Genomic DNA, 27914 nt, shown 5'->3' with positions numbered 1-27914 from the left:
GTGACAGGAGCTACTTCTAGGATGCTTCTCACTGAAGAGGAAGGTACCTAGTCACTAGGCTGTCTCGGCTGAGCTCTAAGTTCCAGTCTCACCTTGGTAGAGCAGGGCCGTGTGCTGGCTCAGGGACCACAGGCCGTAGAGCATGCTGAGCCGCCTGAGCACAGGCTGCAGAGACAGAGGCACGCTGGAGCTGTGCGTGTGATCGTGGAATTGCTGTACCACGACGAATTCCAGGAAGACCAGGGCCAGGGGCTGGCAGTAGTACACCTGCAAACAGAAAAGGGACCTGGTGTCCTGGTGTGTGCTGGAGGCAGGCGTCACTACAGCTGTACAGCTAGATCTCGTCTGAGGAGGAACTACACAGAACTGCAGACTGAAGTCCATGTCTGAACACGCATCATAGGTCAGTACTGTGAAGCCAAGCAGCACGGAGACACAGCATGGTGTGTGTGTGCACACATGTGCACACACGTGTAAACACACACACACACACACACACACCTCTCCAAGTGAAGCTAAGCCCTACGAAGGGAAGGCTGTAACATTTACATACTCCAAGACAGCCCACTTTTACTTGGCCCCATGCTTAGCTCTCAAGAGAACAGAGGCCCAACAGGCTGTCACTATAGAACTGTGGTGCCAGCAAGCGGTTCCAGGGCATAGGACCTGTCCTCCTGGGTGACTAGGGAGGGTGGAGGGGCACAGGTTGTACTGGACAGGGCTAATGTTGCACTGTTCTCCGGGGTTTCTGAAGCACAGTCCCCCTGTTCCTATACTGCCTGTGAGATTGGCGAGCAGACCCAGGCAATATGGGATCCCCTCTCTAGTCACAGACTGATCGCCTCCTTAGGGAGACTAGCCACCAAAGACCCCTTGGGCGGCCTTCTCTGATAACCGATTGCTCATGACTGTCAGCACAGCTTTCCCTGCTCCCAGTGCACTACCTCACCAGACCTTTTAAATCCACAGAGGATTTCAACCCAGACAGGTGCTGCTTGACTATGACCCCAAGCACAGGCTGCTTCTGGGGGGTGGGGGACACCGAGCCAGGCGGCCAGAGAGCAGGAGGTGCTGCAGCCCTCCCCAACTGAAGGTGATGACGAAGTGCTAAGCAGAGGGGCGGGGAGGGGTGAGGGAAGGAGTGAGGGGAGGGCTTTTGAGGTGCTACCCCATGAAGGACCCTTCCACCCCACCCTCCACTCCGGCTGTTGCTGTTCTGGCTTCCAGCAGCCACCACATGGCCCTGTAAATGCAGCAGCCTTCCTTTCTCCCACGGGCAGCAAGGCCGCCACCTTTACAGAATGCACGGGCGGGGGACACTGACTTCTCACGCCAGAGCAGCTGGAGACGCAAACGGTGACGCAAACCTACCTGACTGTTGTTTCTTGCTTCAAAGTCACTGCCTGTAGACTTTTTCTCTTGAGAGAACTTCTGATGACTCCCATGGAGCAGGTAGCAGACAAGCCAGTGGTACGCTGCCAGGGGGGCTGCAGAGGGGACACAGAAACAAGTGGGAGCATCTGTCACCACGCCTGTCACCCCGGGGCAGACTGCCCTGCTGGCCGTGTGTGCCCAGTGGTCTTTGTGAGGCCAATAGAGGGTGGGCGGTTTTGCAGAAAGGGAAACCCAGTCACTGAGGGCAGCTGCCAGAGGCCCTTTTACCAGGTGGAGTTGACAGGGTGGGCGTGTCTGACAGCATTTCCACACTGCCATACAGATCACAGGGCCATTCAGCCAGCCAAGACACAGTGGCTGCTCTTTCAGGGGCACTGAGGTCTGCATGGGCATCAGAGTGCCCAGTTGCCAAGGATGGACAGGGCTGAGAAGGCGAGCACCTGTATTCCCATCCTCATCCACTGGCCAGCCAGAGGGCAGTAGGTTGGCCCTTGCCCTGCCAAGGCCTCAGTCTGGCATGCTCCCACTGGCAGCAGAAAGGCAGTTACAGAGGGGAGGTCCAGGGTGGGTTTCTGGGACCTGGCAGCAACTTCAGCCAAACGGCAGAGAGGCGGAAGGGGGGTTCATCCTTCCTGCCATACCTGAGCTGACTTCCCACAGTACTCAGGACAAAGGGCACTGGTGAGTGAGGACACACAGCCTTGGATGGAAAATAGGTTCTGACCACATGGCGGCATCCACGCTCTCCATACCCCACGGTAAAAAGGCCCAGGCACCTGGTTCAAAGGACCTGCAGATTTCAGGGACCAGGGAGCAAGGGGATCTCTTCTAGGCAGCTGGTTATGGCTCAGAGCTCCTGGGAAGGAAACAGGGGGTCTGGCCACACCAGGTGTGGGCTCATTTCCTCTGGTGTCACAGAGCCTGTTCCCAGGAAAATGATGCATAGAGTATCTGGCTGTGATAATCTCGTGGCTAACAGAGCGAGGCCACCCTGGGTTAGGGCAGGCCTCAACTCCAATAACAAGGGGTCCTTATGCAGAGACAAAGGATATCCTGCACCAACAGAGGCAGAGGGTAGAGTGTCACAGTTACAAACCAAGGGTGCCTGGAGCTCCCAGGATCAGGGAGAGGCGAGGAAGGACCACTTGATTTTGGCTGTCTACTTTTACACTGTGAGACAATAGATGCCTGGTCCTCTCAGTACCCAGACAGCCCCAGAACAAGATCCAGGCTTCAAGGATGGTCATCCTTGAACCTTAATGTTGCCCTTAGCACGTCAAAACCCTGGAGTCAACTTCTGGAGGTCACAGCCAAGGCTGGGATACTGCCCATCTATTCTAAGCTCATGTGGCTCGCTGCTCCCCAGTTCCTCCAAAGGACCAAGTGATGGGTAGCAGGAAAGGTGGGTGTCGCACAGACCTTTCCAAGATTTATGGACAGCAACAAAACCAAGGCAAGACTGCAAGCCAGAAAAGCACCTGCGCCCATCAGTGGTCACCCCAGCGTAAGCGCCACTGTCCCTCCCTGTGGCCAGGTGCATTCCTGGGGCGATGACAGGAAGAGAGGGGCAATGGAGCGGAGAATGTTAGTACCTGCTGAGTTCAACCAGTCAGCTTTGCTGGAGCCCGTGAACTTCTGGCCCAAGATTTCAGGATAGGCTTTCAGAAAGTCCACTATCTTGAGAGGGCGTGTATATGGAACTCCACCTAGGGTACACACTTCTGTGACTTAGGAGAAAGACATAGAAGCCCCCCGCCCCACCAGAGCCTGGCAGCTAGCTCAGCCACCTCTGGCTAGGTGCCTCTACTCTGTCTGCTCGGAAGCGCCTGTGCCACCAGGTGATAGCCTTTATTCACCCCGAAGATGGTCTACCTTTGCTTTAGCCTTTTATTTTTGAGATGTGTCTTTTTTGGGGGTTTTGGTTGGGGAGACAAGGTTTCTCTGTGTAGCACTGGCTGTCCTGAAACTCGCTCTGAGGACCGGGCTGGCCTTGAACTCACAGAGATCCTTGAACTCTGCCTCCCAAGTGTTGAAGGCATGCACCACCACCGCCCAATGAGACAATGTCTTGCCTCCAACTTTAGCTGTTCCTCACTGGCCTAAGTACTCAGACTATGGGACTGTGCCACCATGTCTGGCCCAAGGACACAGCCTGACCCAAGCTTGCAATCTCCAGAGTCTGAGAGAGTACCGTACCCCGCTGAGCTCAGCCTCCCACTGAGGTGCCTACCTTGAAGCTTGTGCTCCAGGATGCTAAGCAGGTAGTTGCTGGTTTGCTGTAGCAGGACATTGTTGTCACCTTCATAGGTGCAGTTTGGATCATTGTCGTTTCTGAGGTCACCGAGCCTATTTACTGCAAAAAAATGCCACGGTGTCACTTAAGAGCCTCCCCCCCCAGGCCCACCCAGCCAGGGGCAGGAAGTACTCGCCTCCCTGCCCCTTGGTCCACATCGGCTGGCTTTGCCCCAGTTGTTCCCCATCCTCAGGGAATAAAAGTCATCTCCAGGAAGGCTGTGGGATGGCAAAAGAATACGCAACACATGGCTGGAGGCTGTGAGGACCTAGGACTGTCACCCTACTTCCTGTTGGTATTACCTGAGGAATCGCCTAGCAGAGCTTCTCCAGAGTGTGGGGACCACTCCAGAGACAGGACATGGGGCTACTCTTCTATAGCGAAACGAAGCCTTAAAAAGCCAACTTCCAACCTGAGATTGCTCCCACCCTAGCACCTTCTCTTGCTATGTGAACAGTCAGAGCCTACGTGCACTTCATGAGATGTGCTTTGCCCAGGGTCTGCCTGAGGCAAGTTGTCCAGAACCAAACTCTCAGCCCTTCCTCTCTGGTGGAACACATTCCCTTTGAGGGAGATAGAGGACCAGCCCAGCCCCTCCATGCTCTAACTGACCCACCAGGTAAATGCCTAGGGGAGACCTCCAGACAGTTGACATGTAACCCTGATATGGCTCTTTCCGTTCCTGTTGACTCTGGTCCCTGCATCCTGACTGCTAAGTCATGAGCCATGAGTCAGTCACGTCTGCATCTATAGTCCTTTGAGAAGTAATTTCCTTATTTATTTAAAACCAGAACAAAGCTAAACTATTTACGTGCTTTTGTGAGTTATAGAAACAAATAAAAGCCCTACTAAGGACTGCAGAAAAGATAAAAACATAATCACAAATAACTGAGACGTGGCCATTGCGAGCTGGGGACAGGGAGAGACGGTGTGTGTGGGGGTGGGGGTGGGAGTGTAGGCTAGACCAGAGCATGCTGAGCTGCAGGGACAGGCTAGCGGGAACACGGGATCCAAAGTATCACAGGGGCATCGCCAGCTCCACGGCAGCCTGCGTCAGCTCTCGGGCCACTGAAGGGTTGGCAGGTCTGCGCAGTCGGCAGCAGCAGTGGCTGTCCGTGAGCAGCCACTGTCAGTCATTGCTGATGTGACGTCAGTGGCCGAGCATGGAGGTCAGAGTAACCATGCTAAATTAACAGTAGGGAAGTATTAGGGGGCCACGCCTCTGCTACAGTAAAGTTGGGGCTGTATATCACAGTGCTATAGGTCAGGTCCTCTAACCATTTACATGCCCTGACTCATTGAAAGAACCTATAGGCTGTGTGTATAAGTCCACCATCTTCTAATAAGAAAGCTAAGACACAGTGAGGGTAACCCGTCCAGTTACCATGAAGACTACACCAGGCTCTGACTGGGCCAGCTGGTGGTTCACCCGCAGCCATGTACTAGCTGCTTGCATGATGTGAACCTCGGCATCAGTAAGGCTCAACTTGCCGGGTTTCAGAACTACATTAAACCAGGCTGGTTCCCTACCGAGTTATCAGCCAAATGTCGCACTGAAAAAGACCTGCTAATTCCACACAGCTGCATGCTGGGATCACACGTTTCATACTTCCTTACCATCCCCAATTGTGACCAGGAAGCATGAAGCACCAGAAAGTGGGATCCGGCTAGGGCAGGGCTTGGTGGACTTGCACTGTGATAGACCAGGAAGTAAGTGTTTCAGATCTCTGTCATGAGGACTTGGCACTGCCGCCGCAGTGTGGAAACAGCCAGAGAAAGTGTATGAGTGGCTGTGGCTGTGGAGAGTAGGGGTGCATAGGAGTGGGTATAGCTGTATTCCAGAAGCATCTTACCAGAAAAACAGGCTACACTCTGTGGAACCCTGACCTAGCAGCCTATGGGAGGACGGAGGATGAAAAGCTGCCCCAAACTAACCCAAACTTACTGGCCAGATAGCCGTGTCCCCCACATGCCTCACGACACTCCTGGATCCCCCGTTGGGCTGTCCACGAGGCTAGGGGTTTGCCAGCCGATGACAGTATGTGGATCTCACGTCCAAGTTCTGCCTGTGGGAGAGAACCTGGTGAGGAGAGGTGAAGATAGACTCTGGCAATGCCAGTCGGGCCCTAGCTTCAACACTAGTGTCAAAGAAAGGAAACCCAGCTGTGACGAGAGGGGTTAGGGAGCACTTGAGAGCACAGGCAACATGGGCTCCATTGCACAGGTTCACGGCAGGTAAACAAGCACACGGCAGCTGTGTATGGAAATACATCTCAAGGGCAGCAGATCCACTACAGACCGCTGGAGCATGCCTATTAGACACAGCTCCTACAAAGCTAATGGATGCATACTGAACATGACCATCTGCAGAGAGGGCCACCAATCAGGGGCAGAGATGGGCACAACACTGCACAAGCAGTGTGGCCGTCTGAGGAGAGGGAGGCCTAGGACCGCGGTCATGCAGATGTTTGGTGATGGCCTGGCAGCCAGACACTCCTGGGCCTTCCTTCCTGAAACTCAATCTCCTTCACACACATCCTCATTTCTTCTTCACTGAGTGCAATGCCCGCTACACAAAATGATCCATTTGCTCAGAGGTGTCCGTCTCAGCTATGGACAGTTTCAGTTGCCACTGTGCATGGATGTGTTTAATCAGAAGGAAAACAGATAGGAGAACAGTGTCAACAGGCAGGTTCAGACTCACTAGGAGAGCACGATTGGCCCCTTTGTGCCAGCAGCACCCCTCCGTGGCCTGCTCCCTTCCAGGGACCCATACCAGTCTGTGCAATGCCCCAAGCTCTCACTCCGGGTCTGTGCTGAGCATCCCAATGCCACTCCTGACAGGCTGTTCAGGATAAAGTAGGTACCCACAGTCTGCAGCTTCTAATCTGCTCCGAGACCCACGTCTTTTGATTCACATCTGATTTTCACTCAGGGGGCAGCACAAGGAAGGGCCAAACACCAACCCATAGGCTGCCAACAGAGAAGCCGGCAATGGACTTCCCGTGCAGAGCAGCTGACCCAGTGGGGTTGCATGCTCACTTCTGGCACAAATCCTGGTCTGTCAGCTCAGAGAGTAGATTCAGACCTCCGTACAGTTGTTTATGAAAAGACAAGAGCCAAGTCGTCCTCTGAGGGCGGCGATGCGGAGTGTGAAAACCACTCTGCTCTCAAAAGAAGCTGTGAGTTCTGCTCTGCCAGCACCCATCTCTAAGAAACGGGGTGATGGATGGAGCCCCAACTGCAAGTCACTGGGCAAGCTAAACCCCAAGCTGGTAGGGCAGCTGAAGGAACTCACACAGGCTCTGTTCGCACAGCCAGCTGCTTTTGTTTGGCCCCAGTTCTGAAACGAGGCTGCCCAACCTCGGCAACAGCAAACCAGATGCCTTACCTGCTTGGCACCGTATTCTCCCTTGAGCAGGTCTTCCTGTAGCTCCATCAGGTATGAGAAGATTGTCTTTAAGAAGAGGTCCAAGGCAAAGGCAGCTGCCAGGTATGGGAGTAGGCGCCATTGCTGAGGGAAACAGACACATGGCAGGTACTCAGAGGGGTTGGCCCAGTCAGCCAGTCTACCACTGGTCCTGGGAACCCAGAGTCAGCTTCCTTAGAAATGAAAGAAACCCATTGCTGGTGCCAGTTCAGCCCAAGACGGGCACCAAGTTTTACGCTTATTTTCTGTGTGCCAATGCTTTGCCTGCATGTCCTACACAGGTGCACCTCATGTGCACCTGATGCCCAAGAAGGTCATCAAAAGGTATCAGATTCCCCAGAAGCTGGAGTTACAGATGGTTGTGAGCCACCATATGGGTGCTGAGAATCAAACCCAGGTCCTCTGGAAGAGCAGCAAGTGCTTTAAACCACCAAGCCTTCTCTTCAGTCCCGGCCCCATACTCCTTGAACCCATGAAAGGTGATCAGTCACGCTGGGATGAAGACTCGACATCAGCACCCGACACACACAGCACACACCCACTGCCGGACAGACATGGATGGGATGAATGGATTAGAGGGGACAGGTGGAGCCTAAAGGGACCCAGTGAGCTACCGTCATGGCTGACCCATGTGTGCAAAGTGTCAGACAGTGAGCCAGCTGTTTCCATGTGACAGCGCTACAGCATTTTGCAGTTCCAGGAAGTGGCAGCACCAGCAAGGACCTGGGTCAGAGCTCCTTAGCTGCTGGGCTTCCCAGAGTAGTCAATACGTCATTGCAATGGGCACAAGGACACCGGCACAGTAGGGTACATGAGCCACCCAGGCATGGAGGAACTTTTTATTTTTAATAGTCACTTCCTAAACAGCCCGTTACCAATGTAAGAGGGAAGCGAAGAGAACGGGCAATTCTGTCTCATTTCCCCAGACTGTCAGTCAACACCTATTTAATGCAGCTCTTGGCACCAGACCTAAGCCAGATTTAGCAGCCAGGTCACCTACCTGACCCTTGACCCCATAAAGTGAGGCTATGACTGCCCCTCTGCCTACAAAGGGCACCTAAGCAGGACATGCAGTGGGGATCACAGGTAGCTGTGATGCACCCCTTCCCACTCATGGTCTCTGTGCCTTGCCCCATTGCTGCCTCAGAGGATGCAAGGCTGGGTACCACTTCTATTGCTTTAATGCCAGAGTGTTTAAAGCTCACTTGCTGCTCCCAGAAATGACTTCCTCGGGGCCATTTCTTAGGGATGGGACAGATGAGTCAAAGAATGTAGCCAGACCCAGAACAGCATCGCCTGCCCAAGCAGGGTATCTCATCTGTTCATTGGGCAGACTTGTACCTGCCACCATAGACCTTGGATCTCCTCTGCCCATCCTTTTGAGCATACATGTTTTTTTTTTTTTTTAACTAAAAGCCACCCCACGGCTCTGGTGCCTGGCAGGTGCAATCTTGCCCACTGTCCTATTCTTAGGGCAGTCCCTGAGGCCAAGAAGAGCAGAAAGCAGGGGATGATTCAGGTGGCCAGTACCTGCAGTGGATAATCAAGGACGGGGATTTCTTCCTCATCTGTGGGTCCGAACTGACATCGTGTGGCTGAGAATCGGAGCGCTATGGTCACTGCCAGTTTCAAGTTGGTCACAGAGAAGCCAATAATGGCGATGCGTCCTGAGGACAGGGGGCCCAAGGATGCTCTGAAACGCCGCCGGCCATCCTGGGGAAGAAAAGCAGTGTCTAATGTCAGCCAGACATTGTGCAGCCTCCAAGAACGTCCCAAAGACGAAGGTGTACCCCAGAGAGGAGAGGGCTCCCAACTTGCCCAGGGAGGGAGCTCTGAGGAGAGGAGCACTGTGACTGAGCTGTGAACTGTCCACCTGAGGGCCTGCCTTTTCCTGCATGGGCATCAGAATGCACGGTGGCCCAGCATGGGGCTCCACATCCACCAGGCACTCTGCTGGTGCAATGGCTTCTGGGGGCCCAGTGTTCCAACCTTACTGTCAACAGCACAGCCATCCTGCTCGTCACTGTTTGGCAGGAGCTGTGCTCAGGTCCCTTGGTGGTACTGTGGGACAGCCTGATGTCCTTGCCCCCGTCCCCTGCTGCCACTCTGGGGTTACTGCTTGGGTCCTTCTTCCAAAACAGTGTATTGTGGATAGGACAGTCACCCAACAGGGAACATCTGTCACAACCTCGTGTAGAGAAGACAGTTTTGCTGGCACTAAAAATGTTTAAATTTGCTAGGCGATGGTGGCGCAGGCCTTTAATCCTAGCACGTTTGAGACTGAGGCAGCGGCAGGCAGATCTCCGAGTTCCAGACAGGCCTCATCTACAGAGTGAGTTCCAGGATTGCCAGTCCAGGAACGTCACAGAGAAATCAAAACAAAACAAAAAAAGTTCAAATCCAGTGGCACCCCGAGGAGCAGAGGGAATGGTGGCAGCTGCTCACCTGTGCCTAGCAGCATGATTTCTGCACCTTCTCTCTAATGATCCCATTTTCCCCTGGTGTCAGTAGACAGCTTTTCCTTATCTTCCTCTTTCAGCAGCCTCTCTCTCTCCAGCTGGGGACACTTGTCTGTCACCTCTCTGAGCCCTACTGTGGTAGGCAGGCCACTCACCTTACCAGAACCTTCCACTGCTTCTTTCTTCCAGGTCTTTCACATCTTGGTAAATTTTAATTGGTTGTTTTCATATTATTCTGTGCCTTATGTGGCTTCTTAGCTCACAAGGTTAATTTCTCTCCAGTAACTTTTCTGTATGCGTTCTTGCTTTCCCACCAGACGAAGGGTGAGAGTTGTCTGAGGAATGTCCTTCCTGGGAGTACCCCCGGGGCATCTCCTCCTGGAGTTCTGTTCCCAGGGTCAGCCGCCTGACTGTGTGCTCACCACTCCCCAGAGCTGTGCTGTGGGATGCCCCATGGCTCATCTCCATCCTACAGTCTGACCACTCTGGTTTTCACCACATCTGGTTATCCCAGCTATACACAGCTTTTCAAGTGACCCTCCTAGCTGCTATTAGTGAAAATGGCCCCATAGGCTCATTTGTTTGAATACTGTCCGTGGAACTGTTTGGGAAGGATGGTCCTGTTGGAAGAGGTGTGTCACACTGAGGGGGCAGGCTTTGGGTTTCAAAACACTCACACCATCCCTGGTGTGTCTCTCCCTTTCTTGTGAACCAAGATGTAAGCTCTCAGCTGTTCCTGCTGCCATGCCTTTGCTTGGCCCCCAGACTCTAACCCTTTGAAACCACATGTTCCGAATTAAACACTCTTTTATAAGTTACCTTGTCCATGGTGTTTAATCACAGCAATGGTAACCAAGACATCTATATGATCTGGGAGAGCAGTCCCCTACCCAAGAAGACATGGATACCTAGGTATAGCCAGAAAATGCTGCCAGATTCCGGCCACCCCTACCCACCAACACTGTGGCTAAGCTCCTTCTCTGTTGAGGGCACCAAACTCAACAAAGACTGGTGGTGTGTGAGGTACCTAGGGCCAGCTTCTCCTGGGGTGATCTCCAACACACAGGGACAGACACTCGAGAAATTCTGTCCAGATACCAACAGCCCACTGGTACCTTAAAGGGGGTGCTGTAGGTGCCCTCGGGGGTGACATTCCCAGTCCGGTCCAGGAGGTTCTGGCGAGGAATCCGAACTTTGTGGAACATGGCAAATCTGTGCAGGGAAAAAGGTGGGCTTACATCATGCAAGTCCCACAAGAGCATGTCACATGCTTCCTGGGCTTTCTTCCTCTCCCTAAGAGCAGCTGAAGGTAACATCACCCCCACAGACAAGGTACATGTGTAATGGGACCATGTGTGGACCATCACGGCTGAGCTCTTTATTCCCTGGGATGGAGGTGCTCCCATGTCACTGGAAAAGAGAAACTCCATGCCCACTACCCACTGGTGCACAGCAGCGGACACACACCTGACATGGGGACTGACATCGCTGCACCCCAGACTTCAACCTCAATTCAGAATTCCCAGTACAGAGGGATAAAACCAGCACATGGTGGTTAAAAATGCTAAATGAAGCCGAAGAGCCTACAGCCCCATCCACTGATTGGGAACAGTGGTCTGCTTCCCCTGAGCAGCTAGGAAGAGGGTCCACCAGGCGTTGCTAGGGACACCAGGCACTGACAACCCAAGACATTTTGCAGTGGTTTAAGGAAGAAGTTTGTGGAAAGCTACAAATCTATGTCAACTGCAAAATAAAACACACTTAAAAACCTCAGTGGTTCCTATAGCAGCGAGTCTGGTGGCTGAGATGCTCTGCAAACACAGAGGACCTCATCGGTCACCAGCAACCATCTGCCATGACAGGAGGCAGCCTGGGGCTCCTTACCCGCATCTGACCTCCTTTAGCCCCTGGCTGGAGGCAGCCTCCCTCCACCTGAGTTGCCCTCACTGAACAGCAGGCAAAAACAAAGTATTTCAAAAAGGATACACCCTGCTCAAGACTACCATGCTTGCTACAGCTTTACCTGACCCAGATCCCTGCTGACCTGTGGCCTTCCCCACCTCTTCCCTGAGAACCATGGGTCTTCCTCTGAGGGAAGCAAGCTGCCATCTCCTCTAGGAAGTCAACATGATTTCCTGCCCATTCTGCAAAGATCACAAGGCAGACCCCTCATCTCCAGGACACCAATGGGTAGTCCTACTCAGAGTGATTACTCGGTTGTCCCTGTTCCCCACTGAGCTGGTTTCCTGCAGCAGATTCTCGGAGCGGTTATGTTTTTCTACAAGTCTACAGTGCCTGGTCCCTACCAGGAACTTAGTGAAAAGGAACAGAGGTGCTGGGGTAGGAGGGAATCCTCCAAGGTGAAGGAGCCCCAAAGACCATGTCCCAGGAAGACACAGCAGCCCTTCCCAGTACCCATAGGACAGAGCTAAGAAGAGCCCTTGGGTGACAGACCTAGATACAGTGCACCCAGCTAACAGAGCACACTGTGTCTGGCAGCCACCTGGCCTGTGCCCAGCCTGCAGGCCGCACACAATGCCCCATTTTTAAGAAAACCCAGCCTGAGTGCCAAGCCCGAGGTGCTCCATCTGTTTACGTGAAAGCCAAGGAATGCTTTTCAAGTCCAATGTTGTCAACGGAACGTACTTTTTAAGGAGTGGAAAATCTTCCCCCTTTCTGCCACAGAGGTAGAACGAGTCTGACACACTGGTGCTTGTGAAGTTCCCACTCTAGTGTCGGAAAACCTCACACGCGCTCTTTGGGTCACTTTTCTATCCACAGAAATGGTCAAAGGGGTCCAGCTGGTGGGTGATGGGCACACCACAATCGTGGTCTCCGGAGGGCAGGGGATACGTATGCAGCAGAGTGCGACAGTGTGACACAGGAGTGTGCGGCACAAGGCACTCACGTGCATGTATGTGTGATATGGGATGGGTGTGCGACACGGGGGATGGGAAGGTCAAGCAGGTGGGGGGGGCATACAGATGGGGGCCGCGGAGGCTTAGCGTGTGTGTGAGTGTAAGAGAACAGCAGGACGGTGACACGGGACACCTTTGTGACCTAAGGCCAGTGTTACAGGGAAAGATGAGTGGGGGCTAGCGAGAGTGTCGTACGTACGTAACGCAGGACACGCATATAACACGGGATATGTGGGATGAGTGTGGCAGGCGTGCTGGAAGGGTGTAGAGTGTGTGTATGTCATATAACCTCCGCCCTGGGTGTCCTGCTGAAAATTCCAGCAACTCAACTTCCTTCTCTGCCCCCCCGCCTTGAGAAGACCAGTGCAGCCCCACCTGGAGCAGATCCTAATCCAGGGCTCCTCAGCCTCTTCAGGGAGGACTCCCCAGACCCAAAGGCCCAGCCTCATTATGATAACTACCGTGGGCACCTTGGGGTTGGGCTCAGTGTCTCCTGGAAAGACCCTTGTCTTTAGAAGGTTTGATTGGAAGTGCTCCGTGCAGCGAACGCTGCTCTGGATTCCTAGGTAGTCCTGACACCTTCGGGGAATCTCACAAAAGGACAAAAGTGCACTTAGAAATGGACCCCAGTTTAAAAGCAGCACTACAATTTAAGAGAGAGAGAGAGAGAGAGAGAGAGAGAGAGAGAGAGAAAGACAAAAGAAAGCAGCACTAACTTACAGTGCTGCTCTTTGAATTGAGGCCTAACACCAGCAGAGCGGCCACTCAGTCCTGGAGCTCTGGCGTCCTCTGCTGGTAGCCTGTGGTCAGTGCAGGCAGGAAGCTTAGTTTAGTTTCTTCCAAGGACTCAGTGGCCAAGCATGACAGAGAGGGCATAACAGGTCACTGGACTGATTTGCTTTGCTGGAACAGCTGCTCAGGCTGACCTGCAGCGTTTCCATGGTGACACTCAGCCAAGCCTCTGCCATACCTGTACGCCGAGGCTTGTGTTAACGTCTGATTTGGTGCCTGTGAGACGCGTCCCAGGACACTATCCATTCCCTAAAAACGGGAGCTGCCTTGATGGGCCAAGTTCAAGCTATTATATCCCAAAGTTACTCTAACTGTTCTAATCTGTAGACCAGGAAGAACAGCAGACAGAGGGCCTGGGACCACTGGCTATATGTTACAATACTCCACCAGCACAAGCCAAGGTCAGCCAGGCTGCACACAGAGCACTCAGCTGGGGGTGGGGGGTGGGGGAGGGGCGAATGACAGCTCTGTGACTTCTGAGCCCTGATCTTTCTCCTTAAGCTGATACTGCTAGGTACTGGTGCTTCTGGCCCCCTCTACACCGCCTGAGGCCGGCCTGCAGAGTCAGGAGGCCTGAGTCCTCCCCTGGTCCTGCCCCAGCCTTCTGGTGATGGGCAGACAAGGGAGTGTCCAGGATAGCCTTAGGAAGTACCTGGTACAGGTCAGGATCTCTCTTGGGAGGTGGCTAGACTCAGTAGCCAGACACACCAGCTGCCTGAGGTGACGCTGAGAGCCTAAACACACAGAACTGAGGTAGACAAACACACTTAACACAGCACAGGACTCAATGCTTGGGGATGCCCTATTTGGCCTCTTAACAGTCAAGTTACCTCGTGGGCAGAGAGGGGTCTAAGTGCACTGGGCCAGGCATCCTGTAGCTGGGTGGAATGTGCACACACTGACCCCGGGTGGAACACAGGAAAGCGGCCTGGGCTGCTGGCAGCTCCCTTGAAGGCTAGGCATAGAAGAAGCTGGACTAGAAATGGTAGGGATGGCAGTGAGCCCTACTCTGTTAGATGCCACTCAGCTGCTGCCAACCTGGGTCTCAAAGACAAGACGCTCAGAGGCACTGAGAACTGATGTGGGATGTCCTTCTATATATGTGTTGCTTATACTGGTTGATGAATAAAGCTGTTTCGGCCAATGGCTTAGCAGAGCAAAGCCAGGCAGGAAATTTGAGCAGAGATAGAGATAGAGAGTAGGTGGAGTCAAAGAGACACCTGTAGCTGCCGAAGGAGACAGACGCCGGAACCTTACCACAGTCCCACAGTGATACACAGATTAATAGAAATGGGTTAATTTAAGATGTAAGAGCTAGTTAGGAAATGCCTAGGCGACTGGCCAAACAGTGTTGTAATTAATATAGTTTCTGTGTGATTATTCAAGTCTGGGCAGAAAATGAACGAGCAGTCTCTGTTTACAGAGAACCCTTGGGAACTGGCTTCACCACTGTTCCTCCACCTGGGACATGATAAACCTCGAGCCACCCAGCTGTCCCACCATGGGAACTCAGCCTGGTTAAGGAATTAGCAAAGGTCCTTCCGGGCTCAGCCTAGTTCATGGTATTCACTCCCATCTGAGTGCTCAATGCACAAGGCTACAGATCAACCCTGCTTCCAAGCGGCCGTAGGATGGGGGTCAAAGGCACTTCCCTGACCATCGTGCGCCCAGCACTTTGTCAATTGCTGCCTCAGAGATTCAAAAGTGAATATTCATGGCAGACTCCACAGTGGACAACTAAGGCCGACCACCAGGAAACCACAGAGGAAGGAAGGGCCTGAGGTTTCCTCAGGCAGCAGGGGGAAGCCCTAGACTAACCTGGGAGCTTGGAGAGCCACACTGTGAGAAGCTGACCCACAGAGTGCTAGGACAAGGCAAACCTCTCAGAACTGCGACCATGCAGACCATGGCTGCTACTCAAAGAAGTGCAGTGGTGGGGCCTACCATAGCCAAGCCAGGCCCTGAGTGAGTGTGGCACTGGCAGCCATCTCCAGCCTGTGGCCTAGGAACAACCCTGGAGCCCCAGGGAGGTAGCATCTGTCTGATGACGTCAGTGGCACTCACCCATTATCCAGGCCATTCTGCCCCAGCTTCTTCCCTATGTCACCGACCATCACCCCTGGCATGGGAAGCAGAGTCTTCGGGTCCCGAATCTGTACAAAGCCATGAGGAATAACAGCCAGTTAGTGTTTCAGCGGACAAGGTGGCATGTCCAGACAAGACAACCATTTTCAGGGGCAACTCTCGATAGCTCTGGGTCATACCGGGTCCCCTGGAGTGATATGTACAGGTCTGGAGATGGAGTTTTCTGTGGAAAATGGGCCTCTGCAGCTGACATAAGGCAGAGCCCTCAACACAAGATCACCTGGACTTCTAGGTGGGCCCTAAATCCATGGTAGGTGTCCTTACAAAAGGAGACAGACTCAGAGAGGGGCAGAAGCTGGCATGACATGGTGACCAGTGGATGAAGCCAGCAGCTGGGGATGGCAGGAGTGAGCATCCTGAGCCATCAAGGAGTACCCTGAGTCCTGATTCCAGCTCTTGAGCCCAGTGGCTCTCCTGACTTAGACAGGCAGCACAGGGTGGGGTGGGGGACCACACTGTTTAGGGGAAGTGCAGAGATCCTGTCCATGCCTCAGACAGAGGACCTGCAGGATACTCCAGTATAACGTCAAAATGGCTGCGCACACATGTGCTGTGGGAAGGCCAGCCAGGACATGACCCAGAGGGTGCCCACTCAACAGTCCCTACAGGAATGCGGGCACGACTAGCTAGACTCCTGACCCAGGGGCTCTGCCAAAAAAGCCAGGTTTCATTCCGCATGAAGCAGGACTGCCAACCATAAAGCAGAGGCCCCACTGCCTCCCTTCCCCTCAAGGGGATGGGGTCAGTGTCTAGAGATGCTGTTGTTCTAGATGACAGACACTGATGGCACACAGTAGTCAGGACTAACCACGGCTCTGCCTACTCACCCAGAAAACACATCTAATTCCAGAAGGCCAGAAGCCCTTGGGTGGGACAGTCCAGGGTACAGTATGGGCTTAGCATGTGGGAGACCTTGGGTCCAAACCCCAGAACCAAGGGGGAAAAATAGGGAGGGAGAGTGGGTTGGTTGAATCGAGGCACTTTATACGAGTCACTAGCTTTTATTTTGTGGATCTGATTTTATTTAACTTTAATATATATATAATAGTAAGGCTAAAGCTCAACCATAGGCATCTTTTAATTTTCTATAATCTTTCAGTAAAGATTTAGACACAAATATTTTGGAAACCTTTTGAAATAAATGCCATAAGAACTGAACAAGTGGAGAGACAGTAGAGATGACCAGGAAATGTTAAGGTTTGGATTCCAGTCCCCAGAGCTAAATGGTCTTCAGCCCATGGTGTGGTGGGGAGGTGGGATACGGTGTGTCTTTTAAAGGACAAAGTGTGTCCCTTAAAAGAGGTTACTGAGACCCTGGTCACCTCCTGTTTCTTCTCATTTTGTCCCCAGGCACAGCTTATTCAGCTTCACACTCCTGTCAGGATACCTGGGCTGCCATAGGCCTACAGCAGCACCAGAGCCAGGAGGCCATGGCCGGACGCCTCAAAACTGAGACTATTTAACCCTTTCCTCCTTTTAAGTTACTGTGTTAGGAATTTTGTTACCGCAGCAGAAAGCTAACATAGGAGCAACTAACAGGGCAAAAAACAGTTGGCAGTGTTCAAACAATCAAACTAACAAGGCCACTAGTGGGGCCTGGAGGGGTGGCTCAGTAGTTCTTGCAGAAAACACGGGTTTGGTTCCCAACACCACATCAGGCAGCTCACAACCAACCCACTTCCAGCTCTATGGCACCAGACGCCCTCTTCTGGCCGCGACAAGGACTGCATGTACACGGAGCACAGTACTCAGCCATACACATAAAACAAAAACATCTTTTTTAAAAAATACATATATATGGCTGGTGCCAGTTTCCAGCTCATCTGGAAAAAAATTCCAAAGTGAAAAGCAAAAATACCTAAGGCCATGCTTAACTCATAAATATTAATTGTGCAAATTCACCTATCCATTTCCCATGATATGTGCAAGACTATCAATCCTGCAGGCCAGCATGGACTGTGCCCTCTATACAGGCGCTCTGCAGAAGAGGGATGGTGAGGTGCCCTGAGTGCAGATGCTCTGCTGGAGGGGGATGCTGAGATGTCACTGAGTGCGGATGCTCTGCTGGAGGGGGATGCTGAGATGTCACTGATGTTCCCTGAGTGCGGATGCTCTGCTGGAGGGGGATGCTGAGATGTCACTGAGTGCGGATGCTCTGCTGGAGGAGGATGCTGACTTACCACTGAGCTCCTCTTACAACAGTTGTTGATTCTGATTTTGGAGACAGAATCTACTCCGTAGGCCAGATCTGCCTCAGTCTCCTGAGCGCTACTGACGTGTGACATGGTGACAGGCTGCCGGGTGCTTAGCACCACTCAGAGACTCCAGCAGCTTTGCAGCCCTGTGGTCTAAAATTGAGACATGCTACAGGAAGCCAGTGCCTGCACAAGCGTCTTTAACAGCAGTGCAAGTCTGTGCTTGACAGCACCGTACCTGTGGCTGCAGGTAACTGTCTCCCTGGGCACAGCCCCACCCAGGGCTTACCTGCACCAGGAAGGAATGCAGTCCATGGCACCGGCCATCCGGCATGTAAAGCTGAGCAAACACCACTGCATGAGTTGCTGTCTTGCCCATGTTGCCCACCCAAAATTTGGCAGCCTCGAAATCCGGGGAATGTAAGATGAACTCCTGTGAAGGGAGATGGTGGCTTTCAAGTCAGCAGCCGAGGCCAGAGAATGGCTTTTCCTCGCAGCGGGCTGACACCCAGGCTCCAAGCCTCTGAGCCAACAGCAAGAATGGACTCAACATTGTCTTTCCTGTGCGGGCCAAGCTGACTTTATTTTTGTCCCAGGATCACCATACAGAGGACATGGAAAATGAGACTTGGTCTCTCACACGATGAACTGCTGGCTGGCACTTTGCCAGCGGAGGCTGACACTGGCCACATCCTGCCAGCAGAGGTGTGCCACGTTCTCTCCCGAAAGCTAATGAACAGGGCCTGCTTTCCCTTTGTTGCCCTGACTATGGGCACCTGCAAAGAGCATCAGCCTTGGAAAGAGACTTTGGGAATGGACAAGGGAGGCATAAACTGGTGCATGAGCTGGGGCCACACGTCCCTGGCATGGATGTGAGGCAGCAATTGCCCACAGCCTAAGTATGGCCCCGGGGTCCTTTGCTACCAATCAACACAGGCTTCCCACCCACAGAAGTCCCATTGAAGCCACAGGCACCAGAGTACAGTGGGAGCAGACAAGGCCAAGGAATCAGAAAGACCAAGAGCAGGTCAAGAAGCAGGCAAGAAACCATGAAGATCTATGTGCTGGCAGGTATGACAAACTGCACGGAGGTCCCTTCCTCATTTGTCCCTACCCTGGCAGGGCTGCACATGGTACGATCCATCCCATTCCACCACACAGCAGTTCAGGCTGGAGCCCACAGTCAGCCATGTGGGCGAATGGGCAGTGAGCAAGAGCTGAACACCGAGCTTCATTTCTGCACGCGGACCCTCTCAATCACACCCCAGCTAATGGAGAGGGGCAAGGCTAATAACAGCACACAAAGGAAGGTGGTGGCAGAGCACGATCCTCAGACAAGGGGAGAAGGGGGCTTCCACACCCCATTCAGCACTGACCATCCACGACATTGAAGAGCCATGTCCCTCCCACCCTGCATACTAGGAACTCCTAGAGAGGACAGTAATGGCCTGTCCTCACAGTGTCTCCCAGCAGAAGGCGGTGTCCACACAGAACAGTGCCCAGCAATGCCCTACCAGTGGGCAGCAAGGGTATCACAAGGAGGCCAGAAATGTGGCAAGTAGCTAAGATCAAGGCAGCAATGGGCAGAGAAGGCTGTGCAGCCACCAAAAGCCCTGTGAGCATGCAGGCAAGGCAGGCCCCAGGGTTGAGGCTGGGAAGAACCACTCTCCTTTGGAACACTTCACGGAGCAGGAGTATCTGACCTTCCATGTGTCCCCATTCACTCAGCACGGAAGGCGAAGGCTTCATGCCTCAGCACAAGGCATGCTCTCAGAGGCATCTGACAGAGACCTCTGGTGAGTGTGTAAGGGGACAACATGGACAACACTCTTGATTAATTATTGTCCACAACATTTCATGTGCTCCACAGGGGAGTCCAGAACCTACCTGGGTGGCAGGATCGTAGTGAGCTGTCGTCCGCATGGCCTTGGTGTTGCTCCCATGACTCAGTTCAGTCAGAGCAAAACAGCCAAAAATCTGAACATTAAAGCACAAAGTGACAGCAGGTGAGAGATGCGTTCCTGTGTGTAGTCCTTTCCACCATGACCCCTGGAAGACCAAAGCCAGGAGCCCGGGCACACTTCTCCCTGCCTCTGCAGGCAGACGATGGTACGACTGAGCTACCCTGCTGCACTGGATACCACTCCCACCTGCTGGCAGCAGCCTGGCTTGGGTATAGGCTGCGAAGACTTTTACAGCCAGAGGAGGCCATGGGGGCATTCAGGCAGGCAGGAGAGCTAACTCCACAACCAGACAGAGAGGATAAGGCAGAGCGCCAGCCTGAGGGCACTTAGAAAAGCAGGGCCTGGCCTCCCAGGGCTCTCCCATGGCCTGCCTGTCCACGGGTAAGTACGGTGATGGTGCTGGTCACGGCTCACTGTGGCCGACTCACCTCCAGGTTAAACATCTTTTCAAGGTACTTGAAGCGCAGCTCAGAGGCAGAATTGAACAATGCGGATCCAAACACCTGAAATGTAACACAGATGGGGGTGGGGGGGGGGGTGCAGCCAGCCTCTCCAGGCTCAGGGCAGGCACACCTCACACCTACCCCACACCCTCCTTACCTTATATCCCTTCCTACTGAACTACTGAATGAATATATTTTATCCAAGAACCCATGGGTGTAAATTTGCACCAAAAGCCAAAAATCTTGTCACTGACCCTAAGTTCTGAATATTTTTGGAACCAGGTGGCTGTGGTTTGTGTCTGATGTGTGTGGCCTTGTATGGACATGGGTTCCCTGCTCTCTGTCACACACTCACCAAAAAGTGGAGGACACATTTGGCAGCCAGGGACCAGTCGTACATGCCCAGGCTGTTAAGCAACACTGGGACCTTCATGAAATTCTTCAACAGTTCATCCACGCGGAAGAAGTCATACTCGAAGATCCGCTTACAGCGAAGGAAGTTCAGTTCCCGTTGCTTATCTAGAGGCAGATCAGTCCCAGGGGAGCGGGCAAAGAGAGGGTCATTCTCCAGAGTCTTGAAGATGGTTTCCTGTAAACACAGGGCACAGGGTGTCAACTTGAAGGCCAAAGGTGAGGTTTCATGTGCTCTTACACATTTGGTTTCTCTCAGGGTCATGGTTGCCTGGCACCTAGTCTGATCCACAATCCCCCAGATGAAGACATCCATCCCAGCTGAGAAGAGGACATAGGAATTCCAAGATCTTGTCCAATCCTTCCTTCTGGCATCCTGGGGCCCATCTTTGGGTAAGAGGAGACAGACCACACTGTCCCAAGAACTATCCATACCACAGAGCTATGAGGGCCGGAAAGGTCACTTCCGTCAGGGAATAAAGACACAGCCAGACTTCACGTGGCCCTCACCTTGAACTCGACCACATCCTGGTCGTCCCAGAAGAGCAGCAGCTCCTTGGAGCTGAAGGAGGCTCTTGCTCGGTAGACACTAAGAGGGCCCTTGGGGATGTCCGGCCATAAGGCACTGTCTCTTCCTTCTGCTGTAGATCCCATGGTACTGTCAACCTGCACGAGAACCAAACCTGCCGTGTGACGCCATTGCGAACAGCTACAACATGTCAGAACAAGAGCAAAGCCAGTGGCTCTAAAGCAAGAGTAGCCAAGTGGTAAAGCATCAACATGGAGACACCGATGTCCAAAAGAGAGGGTGAGGCAGCACCCCCCTCCTGGACTGCACTCCTGAACAGACAGCGAGGACACAGGCAGAGCTGATCCATCTGCAGAGGCAGTGGAAAGAGGGCCAAGATAAACAGGCTGTGATAAACCAGGTAGCTGTGGACAGTCCAGCCTGAGGACACTGTGGTCTTTGGAGTAGGAGGAAGTTCAGGTCCCTCATGGATCATTAGGCCCAGAGCCAGGGAGCTTTCCCTCTGGAATCTGGCTGCTTACAACACACGATGTCCCTGCTCACCTGGACACAGGCCCACTGGACACAGAAGTCGAGACTACTGTCGGTCTGTACTCAGTACTTAGGCATCCCACTGACAGAGCAGGTAGGTGCTTTTCATCAAAGAACTGTTCTGGAATTCTCTGGATAAACTGGGTCCTCTTCCAGAGACCCGACTCATCATGGCATACAGGCAAAGGGCCTATGCTCTGGCCAACAAGAATCCGAAAGCCAAATCCAGGCAAGGAGACCCAAACACCTTTGGGATCTGCTGAGGTGACTGTTCAAATGGTCTAGGACTGGACTTCAGGTGGTGGTCACAGTGCTGGCAATGCTTTCCTGTGACAGGAAAAGCAGGGGCATAGCATGGCTGAGCACCTGCCCTCACAGATCAAGTCCTATGAGACCTTCCCCAACTCTGAGCCAAGAAGGTGGTCCCCACAGAAACATAAGCCTCTAAATCCAAGGCCAGAGGGAGGAAACACAGAGACAAAAGCAAGGGCCCAAAGGAGAGGCGAGGGAAGGACAACAGAATGAGTTTTTGGAACAAAAACTACGTCTTGGTAAAGACTGACAGGACTGGAAAACTTCCACCATCTGTTCTCAGGAAAAGAGAAACCTCGGATTCTGGTCAGGAGACAGAGGGGATATCGGGACCCATACACCAGGGGCACTGTAGGAACACAGAAGCAGGAGTCAGCTCACAGAGGCAGTAAGGGGAAAGAGGCCATGGAGAAAACTCCCCGTTCCCCACATGAGCTACAGTGGTAGAAGGCACAAGGTTAAAAGGGAATGAAGAGGTTAAAACAACGAAGTCAGGGCTGGAGAGAAGGCCCAGTGCTTAAAAGGGCTTACTGTTCTTGCTTAGGCCATGGATTTGGTTTCTAGCACCTATCTGAGCTTGCAAGTGTCTCCAGTTCCTGGGCATCTAACACGTCTCTGAACTCCTTGGGCTCCGGCACACATGTGGTTCACAGACACATATTCAGGCACACGCATACACACAAAGATAAATATTAAAACAAGCAAACAATGAAAGACGCCTGCTACTGGGTTCGAGACAGACTTGTGACTGGTAAGAGGCAAGAAGACTCCAAGAAACAAGGCCAGTGGCAGGGAGCAGTGGTCAGTTTCCACAAGACTTTTCCCTGTTAGGGGAACACAAGCTGGGCACTGCTGCTTGCTACATATTCTTGCTCCAAGCACATTGTTTCTAATGCAGACTATTAGAACTAACTACAGTGCAAGCAAAAACGGCTTCTACCAACCCAGCCCCAGCTTAGGAAAAACACAAGACAACTCTGTAGATTGGCACGAGTCGTGACCCCTTTGTGGGCCAAATTACCCTTTCACAGGGATCCCCTAAGACCACCAGAAAACACAGGTACTTACACTATGATTCATTAAGAGTAGCAAAATCAGTTAGGAAGTAGCAATGAAAATAACTTTATGATTGGGAGTCACCACAACATGAGGCACTGTATTAAAGGGTCACAGCATTAGGAAGGTTGAGGAGCAAGGCTGTAGACAGGGAGCTAAGATTTTGGCAGCTGTAAGGAGAGATTAATTTAATTAATAGCACCTGGAACACCTCCACGACCCAAATGAGCTACCTGAGGTAATCAGCCTCCTGGCAACACTGGCCAGTAACTCATGGCTAGCAGCTAACATTAGCAACAGAGCCATCAGCAGGGAGAAGCAATGGGGGCTGTGACCACCTAACTGGGTGGAAAGCAGAGGAACAGCCACAGACGAGTTTAGTTTGACAATTCCAGTCCACATAAGCAATCTCCTCTGCCTTTACCGTCTATGATGGTCGACCTGGAATCTCATAGAAATCTTATTTCTGGGTGCACCTGAGGTTGTTTCCAGAGACATTTAACTGAAGGAGGACCCAAGGTAAACATGGAAACATCATCCCATGGGCTGGGGTTCCAGATTAAATTAAAAAAAAAAAAAAGAGGGGCAGGCAAGATGGCTCAGCACTAAAGGCATCTGCTGTCAAGCCTGGAGACCTGAGTTCAATCCTAGAGGCTCACATGGTAGAGGGTGAGAACCAACTCCCCTAGTTTGTTCTATGATCCCCCCCCCCCAACACACACACATGCACATACATGCTATGGTAGGCACAAGAGCCTCTGCCCCACGGTATAAATTAATAAAACAATTTTTAAAAAAATATATAAGGGGTGAGGGTGCAAATGGCTCAGTAGGTAAAAGTGCTGGTCATCAAGGTTGATGCATGGAGTCTGAGCTACATGAGAGGACAGAACCACACACACACACACACACACACACACTACACACATGGTAGGAGAGGACAGGATCCAACCACACACACACACACACACACACACACACACACTACACACATGGTAGGAGAGGACAGGATCCAACCACACACACACACACACATACACACACACACACACACACACACGATAGGAAAGGATAGAATGGATGGGACATCCTCTCCTGTCCTCTGCAGGCACTGTACCCACATGCTGTATACACATACACACAGGTGAACACACACATAAAATAAGTATGTGTGTTGTTGTTGGTTTTTTACTCTTTACTTATTCTTTACTCTTTGTTCTTCTGGTTCTTTACACTTTGGAGGCCCGCCACCCAGCTCCCAAATAAATCCCACACAGAGGCTTAATTCTCACTTATAAACGCCCGGACTTAGCTTGGCTTGTCTCTGGCCAGTTTTTCTTATTTTAAATTATCCCATCTACCTTTTGCTTCTGGGCTTTTATCTTTCTCTATTTGTGTATACCATTCTTGACTTCTTTCTCCGTTGCTTGCTGTGTATCTGGGTGGCTGGCCCCTGGTCCTCCTCTTCTTGTTCTCTGGCTCCTCTTCTCTTTCCAGAATTCTCCTATTTATTCTGTCTGCTAGCCCCGCCTATCCTTTCTCCTGCCTCGCTATTGGCTGTTCAGTTCTTTATTAGACCAGTCAGGTGTTTTAGACAGGTAAAGTAACACAGCTTCAGAGAGTTAAACAAACGTTCCACAGCATTAACAAATACACCTTAAAATAATATTCCACAACATAAGTGATATATATTATATACATACACACATATCTCCTATACCTGCCATGGGTTATACACCTGTAACCCCAGCACTTCTGAGGCAGAGGTAGAGGCAGAGGCAGGAGGATCTGGTGTTAAAGGCCAGCCTTGATTACTTAGTGAGTCCAAGGCCAGTCTGTGAGCCACATGACACCCTGACTTAAAAAAACAAAACAAACAAAACAACCCTTGCACATGCTGTCACTTGCTTCTTGTCTAGCACGCCACAGAAATTCAGTGAGAAGCAGCAGTCTTTTCAACAATTCTGGAGCGCCACATAAAAGGACAAGGTTCTCACATACACAAAAGTTATCTCCCCATTCACAGATCTACACATACAAACTAGACCCACCAAATTCTTATAAGATGACAGAAGAGCCAATTTCTGTCCTCTTAGATTTACAAAACACTCTTGGATAAGGCATGTGATGGCTAATTCTGATCACCAGCTTGCCTGCATCTCCAGTCAACTAAAACACAAGCCTCCGGTCATTCCTGCGAGGGATGCTCTTGTTCAGATCATCTGAAGCAGGAAAGCTCCTTTTGGTGGCACTGCCCAGATAAAGGGAAGGAAAGTTTGCATTTTGCCTGCTTGTTCCCACTCTCACTGGCAAGCTCACCTATCTTGTTGTGGAGGCATTCCTTCCCCAGTATTAGAACCAGCTTCCTCAGGATTCCAACAAAGACTAAAGACCAGGAGCTCCCCAGAACTACAACCCCAAACTGGGACTGCTGAACTATCTAGCCTTGTGGACAGAGCAGCTACTGGATTCTTGGCCTCTCAGAATGAGACAGCCATTGTCATACTATCCAGGTCAAATCCTGTAAGCCAATCTAATAAATTATACACACAGTTTACACAAATATATAGATACAGATACGAATACATATCGAAAGGACGTGAGTCAGCACAGGACACACAAAGATCAAGTTCTCAGCACCAAGGAGATGTATTTGTAGCAGAGGGACAAAGACAGGGGACAGGAGACAAGGGAGGTGGGAGAACAGGGGCAAGGGAGGGGGAACGGATATTTGCCCCAGAGTGACAAAAGACTGCCTCTGGATAGAGAGGACAGATGTGACTCATGGGCAAATGGCAGTTTGTAAAGGGAAAAGGGAAAAGCCTGTGTTAGGATGAGGTATCCAATTAATTTTAATTGGACAGGCTAATCGGGGTTGTCAAAAGGGGGCTTTTGATTGCTGGACTTTGATACGCTGATAGCTGGACCTTAGGGTCAGCCTCAGTAGAAGGAAGTGGCCAAATAAGGGAATAGACCTTGGTGGCTAGCGCTAGGAATAAACCGGTTTTTAGCAGCAGGGAGAAGGGTAAAAGGCAAAACCTGTTGGCATCATGTGTGCCATGCTTGGGCCTGCTAGAGCCCTTCCTTTATATCCATTCTCTTAGTTGTTTCCTTTCGAGAACCCTGACTAATACAGGTCATCGTAGGCAACAAGAGAAAGTGTGTTTCATCTTAATTACAAACACCTGTGGCAAAGGAGCAACGTGCTATGCAAGATCCCAGATCCTCATCAACTCCCAAAAGTCCCAGGCCCCCTGAGGTCACCACCACAACTACACCGTGCTACAGCTGTCACCAACAGCCCGCAGAGCCAGGCTGTCTTGGCTCCAGTCCCAATAGATACAGTTTACCAGGCCAGTGACCTTAGCCAGTTGTTTTGCCACCTGCTTCTCAGAAGCAAGGATATGGTCACACAGGACAATGTCTGCCTAGGAGGTTCCTGGGACGCAAATCCAGCACTTGAGATGTTTCCTGCACTAAACAGCAGCTTCGATATCATTGTTCTCTAGTCTTTCCCTCCATTTAAAACATGAGGCCTTAGTTTTGGCCTGAAGTCCTCTATGTACAGCCCCAACAGACCAGAACCAGGCAACACTAACACTACACACTGCGTTATCAGACTGAAACTTTTCAGACTGCCTGGGAGATTCCAGTCCACCTGGCCTTATGTGAAGATTTCCTCTGTTTGAGTCTTCAACAAAGTAGCTGGGGACTCCACCTTCACGGGTCTGTTCCTTGTCTCTGCTTCCACTTTAAAAACTCAGTTTCATGCTGGGCATAATGAATTGTCCTACTGTTCTGACTACTGCCAAGACTCTGTGAGCCAGGAGGATCGGGTTCAAGGCCAGCCTGGGCAATTGTGACCAGTAAGGAGAATTAAGGTCTCGGGGATAGATCAGTGGCAGCCAGCCGGCTTCCTAAGATTTTGCTAGGTCTAGGCTTCACTGCACCTGAGGAGAAGCTTGAAGAGTATCCTGCCCAGGCCCAGTGGGGAGCAGTCCATAAACACTACAAACAAATTCAATCTACAGCTAACTCTACTCAAATTCTGTCTTAGGATAACTCCCTGCGAAGGGACAGACTCTAAAAGCTGCAGTCACCTCTTTCTCGTACTAAAGAACATGACCTCGGGGCAGGGTGCAAACTCCCCAGTCCTGTCCTGAACCTCCCGAGCCCCGCATTTCCTCACCGCCCGGATCCAGCTTGGGGTCTGCCGTGCTAGTCACCCTGGCGTCCTACGCACACTGTTGATCAGGAGTGTCCTGGTGTCTGAGGGCGGGGCAGGCTGGCGCCGCCTGCTCGACCTCTTCCTACACATCCTGGAGCGTGACGTCATCCCTCCAAGCCACTCTCCGCCCTCTGCCCCAAGTCTTGGCGAGCTGGTGTCACGTCATCACTCTGTGCCGACCCGTAACCAAGGAAATGCGGATGCCTGCCAAGGCACTGCTCAGATGTGTTTCTGGGTTTGGAGTTACAGGGTTTCGTCCTGGTCGCCCTCGACCGGGTTAGAGCCCTCGAGCTTACTCAGAAAACGCCCTTAGCCGAGGTCAGAGCGGTCCTGTTTTGGTCCAGGCTTCTTGAGACTCTGGGGGGGCACTTCCGGGGAGAGTGAGACCGCGGCTCTTTTAAGATACACTTTATCCAGAATTGTTACTAGTTTCCGAAAGGGACCTCCTTACCAGGAACTCCTAGAATAGTGCTCCTGAAAGCAACCTCCAGGAGCATTCCCTAGTACATTTGTGCCTGCACACATTACACACATAATAATAGTAGTGTCTGTGGCAGTGGAGTTGGATGGGTGGGGGAAGGAAAACCGTTGGCTGTCAGTTTTGTGTAGGAGCGGTACCATTGCAGTAGGTAAGCATGCAGGGAAAACTCACAAAGCATATTCCGCCTCCCCTGGCCACCAAGGGTGCACGTCGTCGTCCTGTCCTGCCCCTCCCCCGCCTCCACCCTCACAATTCTCCAGTTCTCTGCCTCTGCCAAGCCCTTCTTCTCGGGACTGCCTCAGCGTGTTTGGATGCCATTGTTTCCGTCTTTA

The 27914-nt window shown here is 52.0% G+C and overlaps 1 protein-coding gene across 1 annotated transcript in view; it reads right to left on the bottom strand.

Annotated features, from left to right (window-relative positions):
- The window catches only part of LOC121459393 (peroxisomal acyl-coenzyme A oxidase 3-like), a 32847-nt gene extending 5658 nt beyond the window's left edge, over positions 1 to 27189 (bottom strand). Inside the window, exons 1-15 of the mRNA XM_041669096.1 lie at positions 27063 to 27189; positions 20956 to 21111; positions 20390 to 20623; positions 20020 to 20094; positions 19515 to 19604; positions 17917 to 18060; positions 15352 to 15440; positions 10693 to 10789; positions 8649 to 8831; positions 7080 to 7202; positions 5634 to 5754; positions 3626 to 3748; positions 2988 to 3101; positions 1372 to 1487; positions 93 to 267 (exon numbers count right to left, since the gene is read on the bottom strand). Of these exons, the coding sequence (XP_041525030.1) occupies positions 93 to 267; positions 1372 to 1487; positions 2988 to 3101; positions 3626 to 3748; positions 5634 to 5754; positions 7080 to 7202; positions 8649 to 8831; positions 10693 to 10789; positions 15352 to 15440; positions 17917 to 18060; positions 19515 to 19604; positions 20020 to 20094; positions 20390 to 20623; positions 20956 to 21099 (1828 nt within the window). The 5' untranslated portion in view covers positions 21100 to 21111; positions 27063 to 27189. The remainder of the gene's footprint in view (positions 1 to 92; positions 268 to 1371; positions 1488 to 2987; positions 3102 to 3625; positions 3749 to 5633; positions 5755 to 7079; positions 7203 to 8648; positions 8832 to 10692; positions 10790 to 15351; positions 15441 to 17916; positions 18061 to 19514; positions 19605 to 20019; positions 20095 to 20389; positions 20624 to 20955; positions 21112 to 27062) is intronic.
- Positions 27190 to 27914: the final 725 nt, after the last annotated feature.

The sequence above is a fragment of the Microtus oregoni genome, unplaced genomic scaffold (assembly GCF_018167655.1).
Source record: "Microtus oregoni isolate MIOR12 unplaced genomic scaffold, Mior012 000019F_ref0000042, whole genome shotgun sequence".
Lineage (NCBI taxonomy): Eukaryota > Metazoa > Chordata > Mammalia > Rodentia > Cricetidae > Microtus > Microtus oregoni.
The sequence above is the reverse complement of the archived record's forward strand: the minus strand, read 5'-3'. Positions and strand labels throughout refer to the sequence as shown.